Here is a 20,483-nt window from a genome sequence, read left to right on the forward strand (position 1 = left end):
ATTTCATAAAACTGAACAATAATGGTTTGGCAGGCCACCCGGTATATTATTTACCAGCTGACCAAAATATTTATTGCTTGTGCACGCAGGGGGTCCAATTCAGCTGTGATGCTGGTCGAGACCATGACCAATGAGCCAGAAATCCCCAGCTTTGTGGGGACTATGAGTGCATTATCAGTCCAAGTTTGAACAGCTGCTGAAACTGCACTTGTACAGTAGTGTTTTAAGAAAGCTATGGCTATCTAAGTATCCTGTACCAAAATTAATTTTTATTTGCGATAGGTAGGTGTGTACAGAATTGGGTCATGCTGTCAGGGGAATATTTCACAAAATATACCCTGAAGATTGAGTTCCAAATCATACTCCTATACACAAATTAGTTAACAAATTTTGGTAAATTGGGAGTGTTAGAGATAAGAAGCTAGAATGAAGATGCATAGTGCTCACAAGAGAAGTTCTCAGCTTGTGCATGTGAAACTCATCTGTTCAACAGGTATTTTTATATCTATCAGAGACAAGTTTCAAATATCCAATTATAGATTGAATGAAGATTTATTAAACATTAAAAGAACTCACCAAGAGCACCAAGCCTATAGTTGAGGGTGACTAACACAATATCTTCATCCATCAAATACTGTGGTCCGTGCATGGAGCTGGTAGCAGTTCCTCCATACCACCCTCCAGCATGAATCCATATCATAACTGCCCTTCGTGGATTTTGGCGGAGAGTTGGTAGCTAAAGGGAAAATTTAGCTGTTTAAACATGCCTTTGTTTTAATTGCATAATATAATTCATCTCAGAACAAGCAAGATATTTACATTTCAGAAAGGCTTTGTTCCTAATCCATTACATGTTATTTTTGCACTAATCTCCAGAAAATAAAAACCTCCCATCTTGAGTAAATTGACAATGTCTTTTAATCATTGAATAGTACAGTGAACAAATGTACTATTAATTTGCAATTTTAAACCCCATTTATAAGAGGTTGAGACTTAACATTCCTACTGTAACTAAGACTGAAACCTATTAAATATCATTTTCCTATTCATTTACTAACTCTGATGAAAACATATTTAGTGGGCAATTTTGCAATTTCACCATCATTATAATGGTATGAAGTCATTCTCAGCTGTAGACTGTGCAGTGTCATGAATGATTTCTTCATTTAGTGACAACTGACAGTACCTTACCTTAGGGCCAAGATGGCATGCCCAAATATAATGATGGTGTAACATCCCTTCAACTATTATCAGTCTTAGGAGATCCCAGCAAGCTGTAATTCTGTCCTGAAAGATGGCTCTTTAATGTGTTAGTAAATCTCTCTGAATTTAAGCACTTTGACTTGCAAACATATATACCAGAATTTGACCACCCAGTCTGAAGCAAATGTACTGCACAACTTTGGCCCCTCAATGATATTTCTCACCCATTAAGGGTACCCTGTACCTCCTAGTATAGTATATGGGAGCAAAACATAACTTCAGTTGTTCCGTAGATTTGTAAGAAATTATCCTGATAGTTTTGTCAAGACTGGTGATGATACTAGATACTCTAAAAAGGGAGGATTAATGACCACGAAGTTGAATCCCTTAAAACTATAAGAATGATTAGATTCAGAAGAGTAAAAAATTAAAGAATTGTCTTATATACCTCTCCAAGATGATTTGTTCACTGACCATACATCACCTCGTAATCTGCAGGTCTTCAGCTGAGCAGCAGCTACTTGGTAGGCCAAGGCCTATCAGGGATGTAGTGCCGTGCTTTTTTCTCTTATATACCTGTGCCCCCCAGATGCCTCTAATTTAAATGAATAGTATATATTACTTTACTGCTGGCCATAATTATCTGAACACCGTGAGGTAGTTGTGATAATCATCCAATTTTCACAGAATGTGGTTCACTGTCAAACGTTAAAGATGAAATCAGAATGCAGAGTAAAAAGTAGACTTGTGTCCTTGTCCCGAAGTGGTGCTGCTCTTTTCAGGCACACCCCAATAGAGGTGAGCTGCATGTATCATTTTAGCCACATACCAGCCCTCTTCCATTCTTAAATCTCTGGCAGTACCGGGAATCAAACCCGGGCCTCCAAGGACATCAGCTAGTAGTGCTAACCGTTACGCTACAGAGGCGGACAGTAAGTGGAGTGTCCACACGTGACTTGTTCAACCTACTATACTTGTGTTGTTATCAAGTCAAATAGCGTTTCTATGGTCTCCTTAGATTTAACCATCCATGTATCATTTATTTGTATCCAGAAGATCATCAATATTAACTGTCAGAGTGTTGTAATGCAACTCTTCTTTGATCATGTTCCAGAAAATCTGGCAATCCAAAAGATCATGTCAGAACTGGAATATTGTTATCCCTTAAAAAGGCTTGTGTGGTTGCTGCTACTTGCATCCTGGTTTTGACTTGCTGAAGTATAAGTCTGAGAATGACTTACAAGAATGGTAAGAGAACTGATCTCACAGTGTCATTAATATGGGTACTTGAAATGATCATACAGTTATGCATTAAGAGTGATTTGCTGTCAAGCAATGATAGCCTCCCAATTCATAAAACCTAGTGATAATGCAGTATTAATTTTGAGAATACAGTCCTGATGATAAGGCTTATCTGCTGTCTTGTCATAACATTGTCAATGCACCCTTAATTCTCCTAAATAGATAGGTGATTCCGTGGAAAACACACCATTCTACCATTCCTCTTTACAGTCACACTGTTCATTGACCCATTGCATTTTGATAGCCTAGCGACTGTTTGACAGCATTAGAAATTTGGAGAGAGTGATAAGCACACAAGCCATCTTAGGTACATGGCAACAAATTGTTACAGAAAACATTGGATAACGTGTTAGTATTAATCAGTGCTGCTGCAATAATGCAGAAGATGTAGCAGAACAGTCACTATCATTCATAAAAGATGGCATTTCTCTCTAGCATTTAGCTGTGTCAGCCATCCAAAATGTTCGTTCTGTGCCATATATCTTTCTTTAAACAATTCTGTACATACTCACTGCAGAACAGAAATACTACACACTAATGACCAGGCAATTTCCTAGAATGATATATTAAACTCTCACATACCAAGCAAGTTGGCCGTGCGATTTAGGAGCGTGCAGCTGTGAGCTCGCATCCGGGAGATAGTGGGTTCGACCCCACTGTCGGCAGCCCTGAAAATGGTTTTCAGTGGTTTCCCATTTTCACACCAGGCAAATGCTCGGGCTGTACATTAATTAAGGCCACAGCCGCTTCCTTCCCATTCCTAGGCCTTTCCTGTCCCATCATCGCCATAAGACCTATCTGTGTCGGTGCGACGTAAAACAAATAGCAAAAAAAACCTCTCACATGGCAACAAAGTGACCCCCTTAAAACTCACTAACTTGACTGGATGCCTATTGTAAACACTGACATGTCATCCTTAAACTGCTCTAACAGATTGGTAATGAGCACTGATAATTTGACCCAAAACTGCAATATTTAAGCAATTATCACACTCTTTACATCATGTGATGTGTCCACTATAGTACGCGAACCTTTTCTTGAGCCCTGAACTCCATAGTACGTAATGGGAACTTAGGGCTCAAGAAAAAGTTCGCATACTATACATATGGATGAATGAAAACACTAGGCTTATCATATCGTTAATACAGCATAATAAACATGTCCTGTGGAATCCAGATGCTTTTCATAGTTCTTTCATGGTGATCAGATTGTTATAAACAATAATCTATAAAGTGAGGTAACAAATATTGTAAAGAACAAATATACTGCATCTGCCCCATACCTGTTCATGCAAGGTTTATATTTTTACTGTTTTTTCCCCAAATACTTAAGGGTGAAAGTCCATACTTGTGGTTCTGTATTATAGCCTAACCTTTCAATGACGTCGAGGTCGAGAGTGAAGGATTCATTGAAAGTTATAAAATAAACAGATTAAAGAGAACGGCACAGAAGTACGTGAATCGCCGAAATACGGCCAACTTATATGTTCCATCACGTATAAAAACCGATACAACTCGCATAGTTATGGGATCTTAGAGAATAAATTGGAAGAATCAAGCTCAGAACCCCGTGGTATACAAAAGATTGAGTTGAGAAATAAGCGGAGATCAGTAATGAAAACTATGTCAACAGCTGTGAAGAGAAAAAGTCATACATAACATTTAGTCCGGGATTCGTCATAGCGGAGGCCATGGAATGACTTAAAATCATGCACGGCTAACCATCAAGAAGGCGTGTGCGAAGTGACGTATCATATGTGTTGGAAGAGTAAATAAATGGTAGAATGTTTTCCTTTGCGAAGTTCTGCGAGTGAAGAGAGTGACTAGGGTCCTTTACACGTTCAGACTTGTCTGCACAGACCACGTTTGCAACGACCGTCTGCACATCTGGTCTGCACTGTCCACGCTGCGTTTACACGTTCCGACCATTTGTACAGCTTTCGCACAGTCCTGTATTTCTAATCGAGACGAGCGCAGGTAGTATTTCCTGACCATGGCCACATTAAGTCAATTAACTTACAAAGTGGTACTTCTAGTGTTGTTATTTCGGAAGTTAAAAAGAGGAAGAAATCACAACGTAGAAGGTGGACAAAAGACTGGCTTCTACAACACGTTTCGCTTTCGCACGTTGTTTTGAAGGAGTTAAAATTGGAAAAAGATGACTGGTTTAACTACTTGAGAATGGACGAAGAGAAATTCTTAGTGCTGTTGCAGTATGTCACACCGTATATAAGGAGAGAAGACAGTGTAATGAGAGAATCGATAAGCACTTTAGAAATACTTGTAGTAACATTGAGGTTTCTGGCAACGGGAAAAAGCTATGCGGAGCTTAAATTTTCTGCTATAGTGTCTCCTTCATCTTTAAGCCACATCATTCCGGAAACATGCCGTGCTATATATGAAGTTCTAAGAGAGGAATATTTAAAGGTGAGAATTCAAAGGCATTATTTTGCTTAGGTAAAATAGATTGCGTGTTCCTTCCTCAGCTGTTGGAGTTCCGTAGCTGTAAGTTGAGTGCATTCATTCATTCATTCATTCATTCATTCATTTATTCATCCATCAATAATAAGGGCTCTCTTTTCATCTGGTAGTTATCCGTGACAGGGAGAGAACAGTAGCGGTATTTATTGGGTCATGCAAATATGCATGAATACAATTCAATCGTGCAATCATTCATTCATTTATCTATTCATGCAGTCATTCACAATGTGTGTTGTAATTGTAGTATAACTGGATCAGGTACAGAATTGTGACATGAAGCACTAATTGAACTCACGAAGTATTAAGATAGGCCTACATATTGTCCTAGATCATATAACACTGTTAACATCTAGGACAACATGAATGAATGAATCGATTAATTAATTAAAATACAATTTCAAGATTGGGTGAAAATAGTAGGCTTAATTTTAATGTTTTATGTCGTGACGGATGGACAAGTTGTGATAAGGAAATGTTAGTTTAGAAACTAATACATCATATGCCGCGTTTTCTTCATTCCGGACACTGTATTCTTTGCTCTTGATCTTCCAAACACATGGCAATGATTTATAGAATTCTATGAATTCAATCATAAATGTACGGGTACAATTACGCGAACCTCGAGTAAACTCACTCATAGCTGTTCCTGTATTGAGAGCAAACACTACGCTACAGTACAACACTACATACACGCTCCCAGACGAAGGACTGTGCTATCTGTCTGCAGCGTTGTCTGCGTAAGCTTTACACGCTCAGACTTGTCTGCGCGTGGTCTGTGTTAATTCAAACTCCGCCAGACTTTGCACAGGCCGAACACAGACCGCAGTACAGACCAAAATTACAGTCGGTGATTCATTTACACGCAACGCTTGTCTGCACAAACACGGTCTGTACAGACAGATCTGTGTAAATGTCTGAGCGTGTAAAGGGCCCTTAATGTCAAAGTTCCTCAAATGTCAGAAACATGTGTAATGGAGATCATAAGATGGTAGTTCTATGAATCATAAAATGCGAACCGATTATTATTGTAAGATAATTAAAGTGGAATTTTGTTTTTTCGTGAACATTGTAAAAGGAAAAGCAGATAGAAGCCATAATAAATAAATAGTAGGTCGACATTGGAAATAGCTCTGGTGTATACTAAAAACTGAGGAGATCTATAGGATATTAAGAGAGCATATCGCTTAAATAAGATTAACAATTGAATATACGACACCGATATATTGCAGGGGAGTGTTAGTAAATGAAAGGGTGGATATAAAAATCGAATTAAACTCTGTCTAATAAATTTTGTACGAGTTTCTATTATGATCCAGAATACCAATAACATGGAGATGTGCGCTTAAAAGCTAACTGGATCCCTGATGGATCCGAGCTCTGCTGGAATAACCGGAATAACGTAAAACAGATGTCCAGAAAGCTGATAACCTGAAGGATGGGATGAACGTCTGTGTCTTCAACGATAACCTACCCCTACCCCTGCATTGTCTTTCCTTGTTCTATTTGTAGCAGCTTAATGTAGAGCTAGATTTTGTCATCACATTCAGGTGACTTTAAGAAACGACTTGAATAACCTAACGGGCCGGTTGTTATTTTGTGAAGTGTTGGTCTGGCCGTCTATGAGATAGGATTTTAGCTTACCGTCAGCGTTTGATAGGGTTAGGCGTTTATAATTCATTCGTTGCTCTTACGCTAGTGAACTAATTTTGGAAGTTAATCGCGAAAAGATAGTGTCGAGTGTCTACAGGTAAGTTCTCTGAATGCGTGTGTGTAATATTATTAATGTTGTGGTCCTCTTACATGACTTGTTCCGCAAAACGTTGGTGAAGTGTTTTTTCAGTAGGAATTGTGTGATATTCATATGCGTGGAATTAAGACTCTTCGATGCCTATGCTTGTTTATTCGAGTGTTAATGTTGATGTGGTGCGCATTTTTGATGAAGTGTGGCGAGCGTAGAGTCGTCAGATATTATGACTTGATGCGGTAGTGATAGTAGACGAGATTTATTGAATTGCGTGCTACAGTGGTACGTTTGATCTTTGAGATGGTCAATGAGTTAGGGTAATGTTGTTGAATGAAATGTTCGCTGCATATTTTGAGTATTGGACGGACAAGCGATGTATGTAATGAAGGTATTTCGGAGAATTTAGTGTGGAGCGCATAGGATTTGTCATGATATGTATTATGGTACAGCATTAAAATAAATGAATAGACGTGCGGATGAATGGATAGGATCTTCAGTAATTAATACACCCGAACAGTAGACAGATGTATTTTAGGATCAATGTCACCTGATATCGTGTGTTGCATTCGACATATTGCTTTATGTACGGTAGTTGTTTGAGCATTAGAATTATTTTTAGCAGACATGGAGAAGAAGCTGATGCATCGCAGATCTTCCAGCATTGTATTATTTGATCATGTCAGTAGTTAGCAGGTATTATTTTCCAGGTACGGCAGTAGCCTACTGAGAATCCAGACGAGAGTAACGACACCGTGATATTTATTTATGGAATTATTGATGTCTTGGTTGATTAATAGATATGATTCTGTGTCATATTAGAGAAATGACCGTTAAGGGAATTCAAATTGTTGTTCATTAGCTAGGTAGGTGTTTGAATGACGACATAGATAGAACAGGGAAAGCAAGCTATGGGTAAAAGTGATTTTTTAAGATGAATGAACAAACAAGCAGGAGAAGTGAAAGACTTCCGATTGATGGATTTTTCTTGTGTGATTCTTTTTTTTCTTCATAATGGAAGTATCTGAAAGACTGTTACGATTTATTTTAATGTTTGAATCTAATGTTAAATAATGCCTCAAGGATAGATTTTTAGAGCCAACAGAGTGTGATAGGACTTATATAGTGATAACTCTCCGTGATGTTGCTTATTCAGATTATTATTATTATTATTATTATTATTATTATTATTATTATTATTATTATTATTATATTTTCCCTAGGATTATTTCATTAAATTTTATATCCTTCCAAACTTTTATTGTGGTTGTCATTTCTTGAATGAGATATTTAAGAGCCTAGCTATAATTAGGTAGGATGTTGAATCATTAGGTTTTAATTATCATTTGATGAAATGTGACCGGTACTCGTCAAAGGGCCATGCCCTTGAATGGATTTTCACGCGAACCGCTGAATTCTAGCCGAGGCCGAACAGAAGAATATAATCATTTTTCCAAACCATACGTGTCCATGAATGGTCACAGTAGGCTATGTGTCTTCTTTTCAGATAGCAACAGATGTTTTATGAAACTTGCTTAGGATACAATTTCCAGATAGATTTCTCTTTCTTAGAAGAATCAGCATCGTAATTAAGGAACAAGACTATGAGCATTTGCTTGAATACTATACTTCAGATTATTTTTCTGCCAACAGAAATACATGATCTCTCTTACACAGAGCATATTCAAGAATACCATTTCTTGGAAATCATGTCAAGAAGATTTATCAGAAAAGGTACAGAAGTTTTGCAAGAAGCTTGATCCATGTTAACAAGGAAGTAAGAAAGTTCATCAATGATTTCTCAAAATTAAACACATTATGTTCCTACATAATGGCACACTTTGCAGTATCTGGATCATTTCCTGGTGTAAACAACAATCTATAAATTAACAGACACCTTATGTGAAAGTCTACTTCAAATGTCTCAACTTACAAATCACATAAAAAAAATTGTAGAATTCACCATCTCTAGAATGAAATGGTAATAGGATTAGCATGGAATATTAGTAAGGTGTCTTCTGATTGGATGAAAGCAGTAATTGTACCTATCTACACTGGTGTCCAAAAGTTAAGCATAATCACTAAACAAGGCCATACCGCCTGATAGGAATGTCAGACGGATTGCTGAACAAACGGAAACTGACTTGCACACCATATGTCACACAACTTGTCCTAAAAAACAGTGTCAGAAAGGTTCTGATAGCTAAGGTACACCTTTGACAACAACTAACAAAACTTGGCATTGTCTTCCACAACAAAATATGCTGTTAATAGGGTGTATGGTTACCCCTAATGGCCACACATGCTTCACAGTGACGAGGCATGCTCTCTATCAGATGGTCCAAGATCTCTTGTGGCAGTCAATTCCATTCCTCCGAAAGGGCAATGCGAAGGTCTTGGAGAGTCCTTGGTGGAGGCTGACGAGTTGCAATTCACCTCCCGAATGTCCGGCTCCATGGCTAAATGGTTAGCATGCTGGCCTTTGGTCAAAGGGGTCCCGGGTTTGATTGTCAGCAGGGTCAGGAATTTTAACCATCATTGGTTAATTTCGCTGGCACAGGGGCTGGGTGTATGTGTCGTCTTCATCATCATTTCATCCTCATCATGACACGCAGGTCACCTATGGGTGTCAAATCAAAAGACCTGCATTTGGTGAGCCAAACTTGTCCTCGGACACTCCCGGCACTAAAAGCCATACGCCATTTCATTTTCATTACCTCCCCAATGCATCCTAGGCATGTTCTGTAGGATTCAGATCCGCATACCTCGCTGGCCAGTCCATGCGATGAATGTCTTCCCCAGCCAGAAATTCATCCACCAGAGCACCGCGGTGCAGTCGGGCATTATTGTCCATTAAGAGGAAGTCTGGACCAACCACACCTCTGAAGAGTCGAACATGTGGTCTCAGTACCTCATCCATGTATCTCCGAGCATTAACAGTATTCCTCAGACCACCCATGAAGATGTGCAGGTCCGTACGGCCATTCAACATGATGCCGCTCCACACCATGACGCACCATCACCATACTGGTCTCGTTCCAATATGTTCCTGTGGTTGTATCGGCTATCCGATTCTCTCTGGATTAATATGCGATGGGAATCGTTCTGCAAACTGAAGCGGAATTCATCTGTGAAGAGCACATGCCTCCATCCATTCATGGTCCAGTTTCGATGTTGACGGCTCCACAGTAAACGGGCACGTCTCTGTGCTGGAGTGAGCAGGGTGCACACCACTGGATGTCAGGCAAATAGCCCTGCTGTTCTGAGCCTCTGGTACACAGTTTGCCAGGAAACGGCAACCCCTGAGACGGCTGCAAGCTTCGCCGACAATTGTCTTGCAGATACACTCCAATTTCGTTGGGCGGTTAAGGCCAGATATTGGTCCTTCTGTGGGGTGGTTACCCTTGGTCTACCTGGTACTGGCCTACAACTAACATCACCTGTGTCTCAAAATCATCTCCAAAACCTGGAAATGACACTTTGTGGCACATTCAAGGATACAGTGACTTCGGTCTGTGTCTGGCCTGTTTCCAGGTGGCCGAGTATTCTACCCTGCAAAATGGGGTCCAAATGGCCTCGTTGTGTCATTATGTTGTCACGTTCACCACGAGGCTACACTCCGCACACTCCGCACACTATAACAGGGCAGACACGACTGAGGGAATATGGGGCGCAGGCACTGGCTGTGTTTACCTTGCGGTTATGCCGCTAGTCAAAGCAGGGAACACTCCTTTCCTATACAGAGTGAACATGTAAGGTTGGTAGGTGCATATGTCGTGCGATTTGCGGTCTATTTCCCGTTGCCCTGCTTACTCGTAACTTATACTTAAGATTTGGACACTAGTGTATAAACAAGGGAAAATGATAGATTGAAACGACTATCAAGGTATTTCATTGATCAGTAAACCAGGCAAAGTGTTCACTGGCATTTTGGAAGAGAGATTGCGATCAGTGGTTGAGAGTAAGTTAGATAAAGCCATTGCGATATCAGATCACAGAGGGTCTGTCTGAAACAGATCTTCAGTATGCACCAGGTAACTGAAAAATACTACGAAAGTAATAGACAGTTACGTTTATGTTTCATAGATCTAGAGAAGGCGTATGACAGAGTACCAAAAGAAAAGATGTTACCTGTACTGAGGCATTATGGAATCAAGAGTAGATAATTAAAAGCAATTGAATGTATTTATGATGACAATTGGGCTACAGTGAGAATTGATGGTAGAATGAGTTCTTGGTTCAAGGTACCTTTGTTGTTCATAGTTTTCATGGATCATCTACTTGAAAGGTGAAAGTGACAAGCACAAGTAGAAGAAATGCTTGACGTACCTAAGTACCTCGTGGCAGCCTCACCACATCCTAAAAGTCATCACTTCCTGACATCCCCCTGTACTGCCTCTTATGATTAACAGTGGATACTGAGAGTATATTCTACAGGCTCCACCGACAAGTGGGTCACTAAAATTTAAAACTTACAGAAATAACTTCCAGTTTAAAACCATAGTAAAGCACAACTATCTTGCTAGTTAATTATAATCTTAAAAGGGAACACAAATCTCATAAATTGAGGTATACAAAGTAACACATTCTGGATAAAAACAGATCATTCCTTAAAGCATTTCATACTTGATAATATATATTTCTTCTCATACCTTTGTTGTGTAAACATTCAAGAATAAGCAGTCTTCATTTGTGGGTACAACATAATCTTCCTCTTGTGGACAGGCATATCGGTCATCAGTAGCATCATAAATATCATCCCAGGGATCTGCTTCTACTGGAGGCTAAAATAAATACAATACTCTTTAAATAAGTATTGTTAGTATAATAAACCATGCTGTGAGCAGATTTAAATCAATATAACTAATTAAATGCAAAATATATACAATATATAATAGCAAACAATAAAAGTACATTCAACACACACACACACACACACTTGTATGCCATGTATATATTATACGGTGTAGTATGTATCTTATTTCTGTACTGAGACAAGAATTTCTCAGCTAATGAAATGTGGAACAGATAGCAACAGTGTAATGAATGAATAACAACAAACCCTTCCTTTATCATTAAAAAAACATCACAAACTAGTTCTCCAAATTAATCGAACCTTGTATCAAAATCTCTGTGACTTTCAATGTGATCATGTCAAATTGCTTGGACTACAACCATGGCAAGCATGCTCTCAAAAAATGAGTGAATTGTCAAGTATCCTTCCACAATCTTTTGTTCTCTTTGTTGAATTGCCCATTGTCCATTTAACATTCAGTGGGATGGTGAATGGAGATAATCACATGCTCAAAGGATCTCAGTTAAACTAATATTAGAAGGGGCTTGGGCTTGTGTTTGAAATTGATTGCCTATCTTTCCAGGCAAGTGCATTAACTGACACAGAATCAATTTTCTGATGTTTAATAAAATTGTTCCTGAGGAGATCTTCATTCTTCATTTTTAAAGAAGTTCATAGATACTCTTCCCTTCACCCATTGAAAATTCACCAGTCGCCACTTCTACGCTATATGATGAAAATGAAAATCCACAGCCTGTTTCCAGTCATTTGCCCGGGTCAGGAATGGAATGAATGAAGCCCCCATCTGTGGCAAGGATAGGAATTGTGCCGGCTGCTGAAACCTGTCGCACTCCTCTGGGGCAATGATTAATGAATGACAGATGAAATGAAATGATATTGGAGAGTGTTGCTGGAATGAAATATGACAGGGAAAACCGGAGTACCCGGAGAAAAACCTGTCCCGCCTCCGTTTTGTCCAGCACAAATCTCACATGGACTGACCGGGATTTGAACCAAGGAACCCAGCGGTGAGAGGCCGGCGCGCTGCTGCCTGAGCCACAGAGGCTCACGCAATATGATAATAAGCTTAATTCAGATGTTTGTATTACTCAGCTATTGTGGTGTTGTATTATTTTATGCTACTGAGGAACAAACAAACTCCAGAAGGCAATGAACTCTTGCATCCGTTATATATTTTCAGTAATGTATACAAATTACGTCACACCCATCGTGAGACACTTGACTGGTTAAAGGTTAAGCAAATGAGATACTTACACACTGCTACACTTATTTTCAAACTTTTGAGTGAAGCAACACTGCAGTATCTTTTGTCAGATCTCAGCTATTTCTCCTCCGCTCATCAGCTTTACATTCATTTCAATTTCTAGTTCACTATACCTGTAAATCGTATATCATTGTACAATACCAATATAAATGGTCCGTTATTGGACATTATAAATTTTTCAGCTAACTCATTCCTGGCTGCCAGCGTCTCGCCCTCGTGTGCCAGGGTGGGCTCACAAGGGCGAGACGCTGGCAGCCAGGAATGAGTTAGCTGAAAAATTTATAATGTCCAATAACGGACCATTTATATTGGTATTATAAATTTACTCATTCAGGACAAGTATTTCAGATTCCCTATGGGAATCAACATCTATATCATATCATTGTACAATCATTCATTCCTTGCATCTGGTGCTAGGCTATGGAATTCTCTCCCATTGAGAGTTATGATGCTTGTTGTTTAAAGGGGCCTAACATCTAGGTCATTGGCCCCCCACTGAGAGTTAAGAAGTGCAAGATATTAGCTTTTTTTTAAAGATCTTGCCGGAATTTTCTCCTAAGTGCGTAGCCAGCTTGTGTGACCGTGAGGATGAATGACATAGTAGTTTAAGTGTTTCCATTAATTCATACTTGTATTGTGATGCACAAACAAGGAACACTCAACTTGTTCAATACTGGGATCTCGTTCAGGTTGCACAAGTAGCTGGCTGAGGTGGTATGCTTCTCAGAAATTGAGTTAGTTTTGGCCCAAAATTATATTTAGGGCCATTTTTGAGGGCTTAATTTTGGAGTGATCGGCTTTGTGCTCAGCGCATTGAGGTCTGGACACTGCCACTATGGCTGCAATGCTCAGCAAGTAGCAAGCCGCTGTCGAGTGGGCCTTCCTAGCAAGACTATAAACATTTAAAAGATGGTAACAATTTCACATGTACAAAGGGTAACAGTATACTGTATATTCTTGTATACCTAAAAGTGTAGTGAATAAAGGAATGAATATTAGGAAACATGAAAGTGTAACAAGAGTAAGACTTGTATTGCACATAGTGTGTTACTGTGCTTCATTTCCTTATACCTGCTAGTGGTATTTGTTACAGACATGAACATTATTAATACCATGATCAATGCATAACATTTTGCACTCATTTATTCCACCTATTCTTAGAAGTTGTCACAGAAATTAGTATTATTAAAAAAGTGGTCAATGCCCAACACTTTTTTACACTACTCACATTTTTCTAATGTTGCCTCTTGCACAGTGCATAGCCTGTACCAACATTGCTGAATTTAAAACAAAACTACAGGGTTTTAAACATTGATGCTTTTTCATTAAAATACTGGATTTGTACCAACTGTGCTTCTAAATGCATTTAACTCTGGGTAAAAAAGCTGGTGTGTGAATGATTGAATATGTAGAATGTTATTGTAGCGATTGATTTTTACATCAGTGAACTTTAACAAAATGATGTCATTAAACGTACAACTACTGTCTTTTCTTCTGTGTTTCTAGCTATCTGTGCAACCAAAATGAAATCACAGTTTCAAACAATCTGCGTGTTCCATGCAAGTCTCGTAGATCCTTAGTCTCCTACATAACTCTAGAACCAATGGTGCATGCTGTGTTAAAAGCTACTTGGTTTTCAAATTATTATTGTTAGTAAAATCATTATTTTCCAAATGTGCAGTAAAGGAAATCAAAGAAAATTTGGAAAGGAAATTACAATCCAAGGAGAAGAAATAATATAGTAACATACACACCTATATGCAGGGGATGGACTAGAACTGCTTGCAGACATGTGGCTCAGAATACAGTCAGACATTGTTCCGTTCTGTTCAAGGTAATTTAAAATGAGTAATGCATATCTGACCCCTCCAGCCTTATTCTATCAACCTACTACTACTACTACTATGAAACGTTTTCATTCCTCCCCTGAAGGGGGAGGTGGGCCTCTTAGACGGTTACGCCGTCTCTCAGGCCGGGAGATTTGTTACGGTGAAGGAGATGTGCGGAGAAGGTGAGGTGGTAGGTGGCCGTGGCCTATACTACGAACTGTCCCGGCATTCGCCTTAGTGCAGGAGAATGGAAAACCACGGAAAACCATTCTCAGGAGAGCCGACGGGCGAGGCCAGGTGAGAAATGCAGCACTGTGCCCCAGGCCTGTCTCCCGAATGCAGAGGCGTAGAGCCACGGTAGAGCCGTGACCACCTCTCCTCTGCTCAGTTGGCCAATTAGAGTTCAGAGCTTATGGGACAACATCCCACTCTGCATCTACCGACCTCTATCAACCAGTAACCAGATCTTAAAATTCAAATCAGAGTGTCGTACTTGTGGAAGTAGATGACATTACTTGTAAACAACATATTCCACCTGCAGTGTTGTCAACAAGAGAGAGGTTTGCATTCATTTATATTGAATTTTTCCTTTTACCATTCAAAATAGCCAATTACACACTACATATATATTATTTGGCTTCACTGCAACATTCAGAATTTTCTTTCACTGTTTCCTTCCTTCCTTCCTTCCTTCCTTCCTTCCTTCCTTCCTTCCTTCCTTCCTTCCTTCCTTCCTCATCACACTACAGTCTTGATGGGCCTTGGCCTATTAAGTGTTTACTGCTCAGCCCATGACCTACAGATCATGAGGTGATACATGGTTAGCACAACAAATACTCTTGACCATTATTCTTGGCTTCCTAGACTGGGAATATCAACCCACCATCACATACTTTAGTTCCTCAGTTGTTCTTATTTAGGCTGAGTATACTTCGAACCAGCCCTCATATCCAGGTAATAATCCCTGACCTGGTTGGGAACCGAATCTGGGCCTCTAGGTAAGAGACAGGCTTGTTTCCCCTAGACCTTGGGGCTGGCATTCAACATTTTACACACTAATGTATATTATTTAAGGTTACAGTTTCAAATGTAATAAAATCAGCAATAACCTGAAGATCAGGCTTTTGGTATTGTTGGTGATGGTGTTGGTTTAAGAAGCAAAACAACATACTGTTCCATAGGTTGAAACCAACAAGATTTCATAGAAACTACTTGAAAATTCATAGACTGCCATCACATGTTTGCTATAAGCATAATGAAAATGAAATGGCGTATGGCTTTTAGTGCCGGGATATCCCAGGACGGGTTCGGCTCGCCAGTTGCAGGTCTTTTGATTTGACACCCGTAGGCGACCTGCGTGTCGTGATGAGGATGAAATGATGATGAAGACAACACATACACCCAGCCCCCGTGCCAGGGAAATTAACCAATGATGGTTAAAATTCCCGACCCTGCCGGGAATCGAACCCGGGACGCCTGTGACCAAATGCCAGCACGCTAACCATTTAGCCATGGAGCCGATAAGCATAATATTCTCACAGGATCATGTTTTATGGAATGTTTTAACTTTGATTCCAATACAGTATATCATAGTCAATACATTCTTTCTAGGTTCTCATTTTACTGCCAGTATATGTAGCACCAGAGTGTGGATATAACCATGACTGATGTTTACATTTTAAAAACTAATTGATAATTGCAATATTGATAAAAATTGTTTACATCAGAACAGACTATTGTAGCTTGACTTATACAAGCTACTAGCCTAGCTTAGATCTAACAGTCACTTCCACTAAAGAAAAATCAGAGAAGCCATTGAAATTCAAAAAGACCCATACAATTTCAATAGAGATGAAGGATTATGGCTATCTAACATCTGGGAAACTAGCACTGAAAGACAAGGAGAATCCCGCACAACCCCAAAGGGCTATGCTTTCACTCCACAGTCTGACTGCCGAGTATAAATACTCCTGCCTTTCCCTCCACTGTCAGTCACACTTGACAAAGCCTATTGGCATGATGGCAAAACATTAGCTGCTCACCAATCCAGGATGTGGCACAACAGCCCAAAGTACCATGGACAATAGCAGAAGCAAACCTCGTTTGAATCTGATAAAAAGTGAAATTAAGATTATGTTGAATTATAGTGGGATTTTTCAGGTTTAAGAAAAATGTACCAGTAATTTTTTTAGCAGTGCAAAGAAAAGTTGTAATTATGACAGTTCTGCAGAATCCATAGATGTTAGCTGATGTATGTATGTATGCATGTATTTATTTATTTATTTATTTATTTATTTATTTATTTATTTATTTATTTATTTATTTATTTATTTTAATGTTAATTTTCTTCAACTTTTCAACACATAGTGAAGTAAATCTATTTGAATGATTTAAACATAGGTAGGTTTCTTTTTCAAGTCAGGCCACCTCTGAAGAAAAAGAATGGCAGTTTTGACATTCTGAAAATCTGCTAACTCTAGTTGTTAAACAAGTAGTGTTTAGTTGTAAGGTATTTGGAATGAGATTAATAACTTACTAAAGTAATGGTACATTAGAAGTAGATAACAGTATTGTGTAGATTGATGTATTTTCTTTCAAATGTTACATACTTTAGTTATATGTAAATAAATTTTTTTTTTTTACCTGGAACCGAAGGTTTCCCACCGGTGGTTTAGCATATCTTATTCCACGGAAGGCGTAAATAAGTTTTCCCAATCGTGATAGCATGTAGGAGCCCTGTATAGCTCCTTTTCCCGTCTGAATTACAGGGAGTTGCTCCAGGCGGTCACTGATTCCTGGATTAACTGCAAACACATAAGATATAATTATGTTTTACAAAAAATGTCTCTACACAAATTTATTGTACAATGTTGACTATGAAAAATGGCGTATGGCTTTTATTGCCGGGAGTGTCCGAGGACATGTTCGGCATGCCAGGTGCAGGTCTTTTGATTTGACTCCCGTAGGCGACCTGCGTATCATGATGAGGATGAAATTATGATGAAGACGACACATACACCCAGCCCCCGTGCCAGCGAAATTAACCAATCATGGTTAAAATTCCCGACCCTGCCAGGAATCGAACCCGGGACCCCTGTGACCAAAGACCAGCGCGCTAACCATTTAGCCATGGAGCCGGGCAATGCTGACTATAATATGCAGTAACAATAAAAATTAACACTGAATGATACCTAGTGAAATGGAAGCTGGATGGACGTATCAACGGATTGCTGCACATGATGGGCACAGTGTATCAGTGGTGTGTCGCTGCTTTCAGCAGTGCTCTGTGGAACATTCCCACACCCATAGACCAGGATCCGGACGTCCACATAGTACAGATGCACGTCAAGATCGACGCATTGTGCGAGCAGCGGTGGCCGAACGAAGATCATCCAGGAATGAAATCCAATCGCATGATGCACCTGCTGTGTCACCAAGGACCATTGGGAACTGTCTGCTTGAAGCAGGATTATGATCACGTGTGCCTCTCGCCAGGCTACCACTGACACAAAACTGCCAAACATGGCTAATCTGGTGTCGTGAAAGAGTCGACTGGAGAGGGAGGGGAATGGTGCTCTGTTGTCTTACAAAAATTCTTCACATGTTGAAATTTGTTTCTAAATAATATTTCTTGAGATTTGACATACGCTAGCTTCAGTGTACTGACTAAGGTAGAATTTGAACTTTGGCCTTGGAAATGGGAGAATGGGACCTTATCATCAACTGAAGAATACTGAAGCTTTAAATCTAATGAATTCTTTTTCAAAATACAAGGTCCTCAAAATTGGTGTACCTCCCTACAGCTGGTTCTCATCCGAGCCTAACTCTGACCTGCTTCTTGCCATGCTACTGTGCGTAACAAAGTGATGAACAGTTTTATAGAAAACCGTGTGTATTGCTTTTATTGTATTTTTAAACATTTCAGAAAGGACATGGGTTCATCCATTTTAAATTATTAGACTGTAATAATTAGGTATTTTAATTAGATACCAGACACTATGTCTGAAGAAGTCTTAAATTAGACGAAACATGTACCAAAGAATGTATAACATATTTTAACATTGAATGTTTTCTCACCTGTAAAGTGAAGTGTATTGATTGGGTGGACCATTAAACCTAATACTAGTTCTTAATTAAGCTGTATCAATATGCACCTATATAATGAAGTTTGTAAATTGCAACACACCGCTTAGTTGAGAAGCTCGTCTCCTTTCTCCCAAGTCTTCCCAGCCCAAAATTTGCAACATTTTTATAACGCTACTCTTTTGTCAGAAATCACCCAGAACAAATCGAACTGCTTTTCTTTGGATATTTTCCAGTTCTCGAATCAAGTAATCCTGGTGAGGGTCCCATACACTGGAACCATACTATAGTTGGGGTCTTACCAGATACTTATATGCCCTCTCCTTTACATCTTTACTACAACCCCTAAACACCCTCATAACCATGTGCAGAGATCTGTACCTTTTATTTATAATCCAATTTATGTGATTACCCCAATGAAGACCTTTCCTTATATTAACACCCAGGTACAATGATTCCCATAAGGAACTTTAACCCATCAACACAGTAATTAAATCTGAGGGGACTTTTCCTATTTGGGAGATCTGAATTTACCAGATGTCAATTGGGAAGGAAATGCAAACGACAGGAAGCATGACCAACATGTGGCAAATAAGTTCATATGGGAAAAACAGCTGATTCAGAATGTAATGGAACCAACTAGGGGGAAAAATATGCTGGATGTGGTGCTGGTAAAACCAGATGAGCTCTATAGAGAAACCAAAGTAATAGATGGTATTAGTGATCATGAAGCTGTTTTTGTTGTAGTTAAAAAAATGTGATAGAGAGGAAGGTCTTAAAAGTAGGATTATTAGACAGTACCATACGGCTGATAAAGAAGGCATGAGGTAGTTTCTAAAAAGTAACTCTGACCGGTGGATAACGGTAAATAAAAATGTAAACAGGCTCTGGGATATGTTTAAAGCAATTGTTGAGGTATGTGAAAAAAGGTTTGTACCTTTAAAGGTGGTAAGGAATGGTAAGGACCCACCTTATTATAATAGAGAAATAAAGAGATTAAGAAGGAGGTGCAGATTGGAAAGAAATAGAGTTAGAAATAACTGTGGAAGTAAGGAGAAATTGAAGGAACTTACTAGGAAATTGAATCTAGCAAAGAAGGCAAGCATAATTGGCAGTCATATAAATTTTAGTGAAAATTGGAAGGGTATGTATAGGCATTTTAAGGCAGAAACAGGTTCCAATAAGGACATTCCAGGAATAATTAATGAACAAGGAGAATGTGTATGTGAGGATCTTCAAAAGGCAGAAGTATTCAGTCAGCAGTATGTAAAGATTGTTGGTTACAAGGATAATGTCCAGATAGAGAAGGAGACTAATGCTAAAGAAGTACAGTGAAACCTTGGAATGCGAGTAACTTGGTCTATGAATGTTTTGCAAGAAGAACAAACATTTTAAATAAATTGTAACTTGATAAGCGAGTGAGGTTCCACAATACGAGTGTCACATGTGCCTAGGCTCTACCCTCTCCTGTGCCTTTGTTGAATGGATGAATGAGGTCTTTGGTCCTGTAGTGAAGAAATACTTCTCAGAAAATAATCTGCTGCTCAAAGTCTTGCTGGTTATGGACAGTGCTCCTGCTCATCCTCCAGGCCTTAAGGCCTTGAGGACGACTTACTGGAGGAATTCAAGTTCATTAAGGTTAAGTTTCTTCCTCCCAACACTACCCCACTACTCCAGCTTATGCATCAGTAAGTCATTTCGAACTTCAAGAAGCTATACACCGAAGCACTATTTCAGCGATGCTTCGAAGTGACCGAAGGAACAA

The 20,483-nt window shown here is 39.2% G+C and overlaps 1 protein-coding gene across 1 annotated transcript in view; it reads right to left on the bottom strand.

Moving 5' to 3' along the window:
• Positions 1–20,483, bottom strand: part of LOC136864560 (esterase E4) — a 327,051-nt gene that overhangs the window by 70,333 nt on the left and 236,235 nt on the right. The window contains exons 4-6 of the mRNA XM_068226335.1: positions 17,279–17,439; positions 11,379–11,510; positions 577–736 (exon numbers count right to left, since the gene is read on the bottom strand). Of these exons, the coding sequence (XP_068082436.1) occupies positions 577–736; positions 11,379–11,510; positions 17,279–17,439 (453 nt within the window). The remainder of the gene's footprint in view (positions 1–576; positions 737–11,378; positions 11,511–17,278; positions 17,440–20,483) is intronic.

Source organism: Anabrus simplex, chromosome 2 (assembly GCF_040414725.1).
Source record: "Anabrus simplex isolate iqAnaSimp1 chromosome 2, ASM4041472v1, whole genome shotgun sequence".
Classification (NCBI taxonomy): Eukaryota; Metazoa; Arthropoda; class Insecta; order Orthoptera; family Tettigoniidae; genus Anabrus; species Anabrus simplex.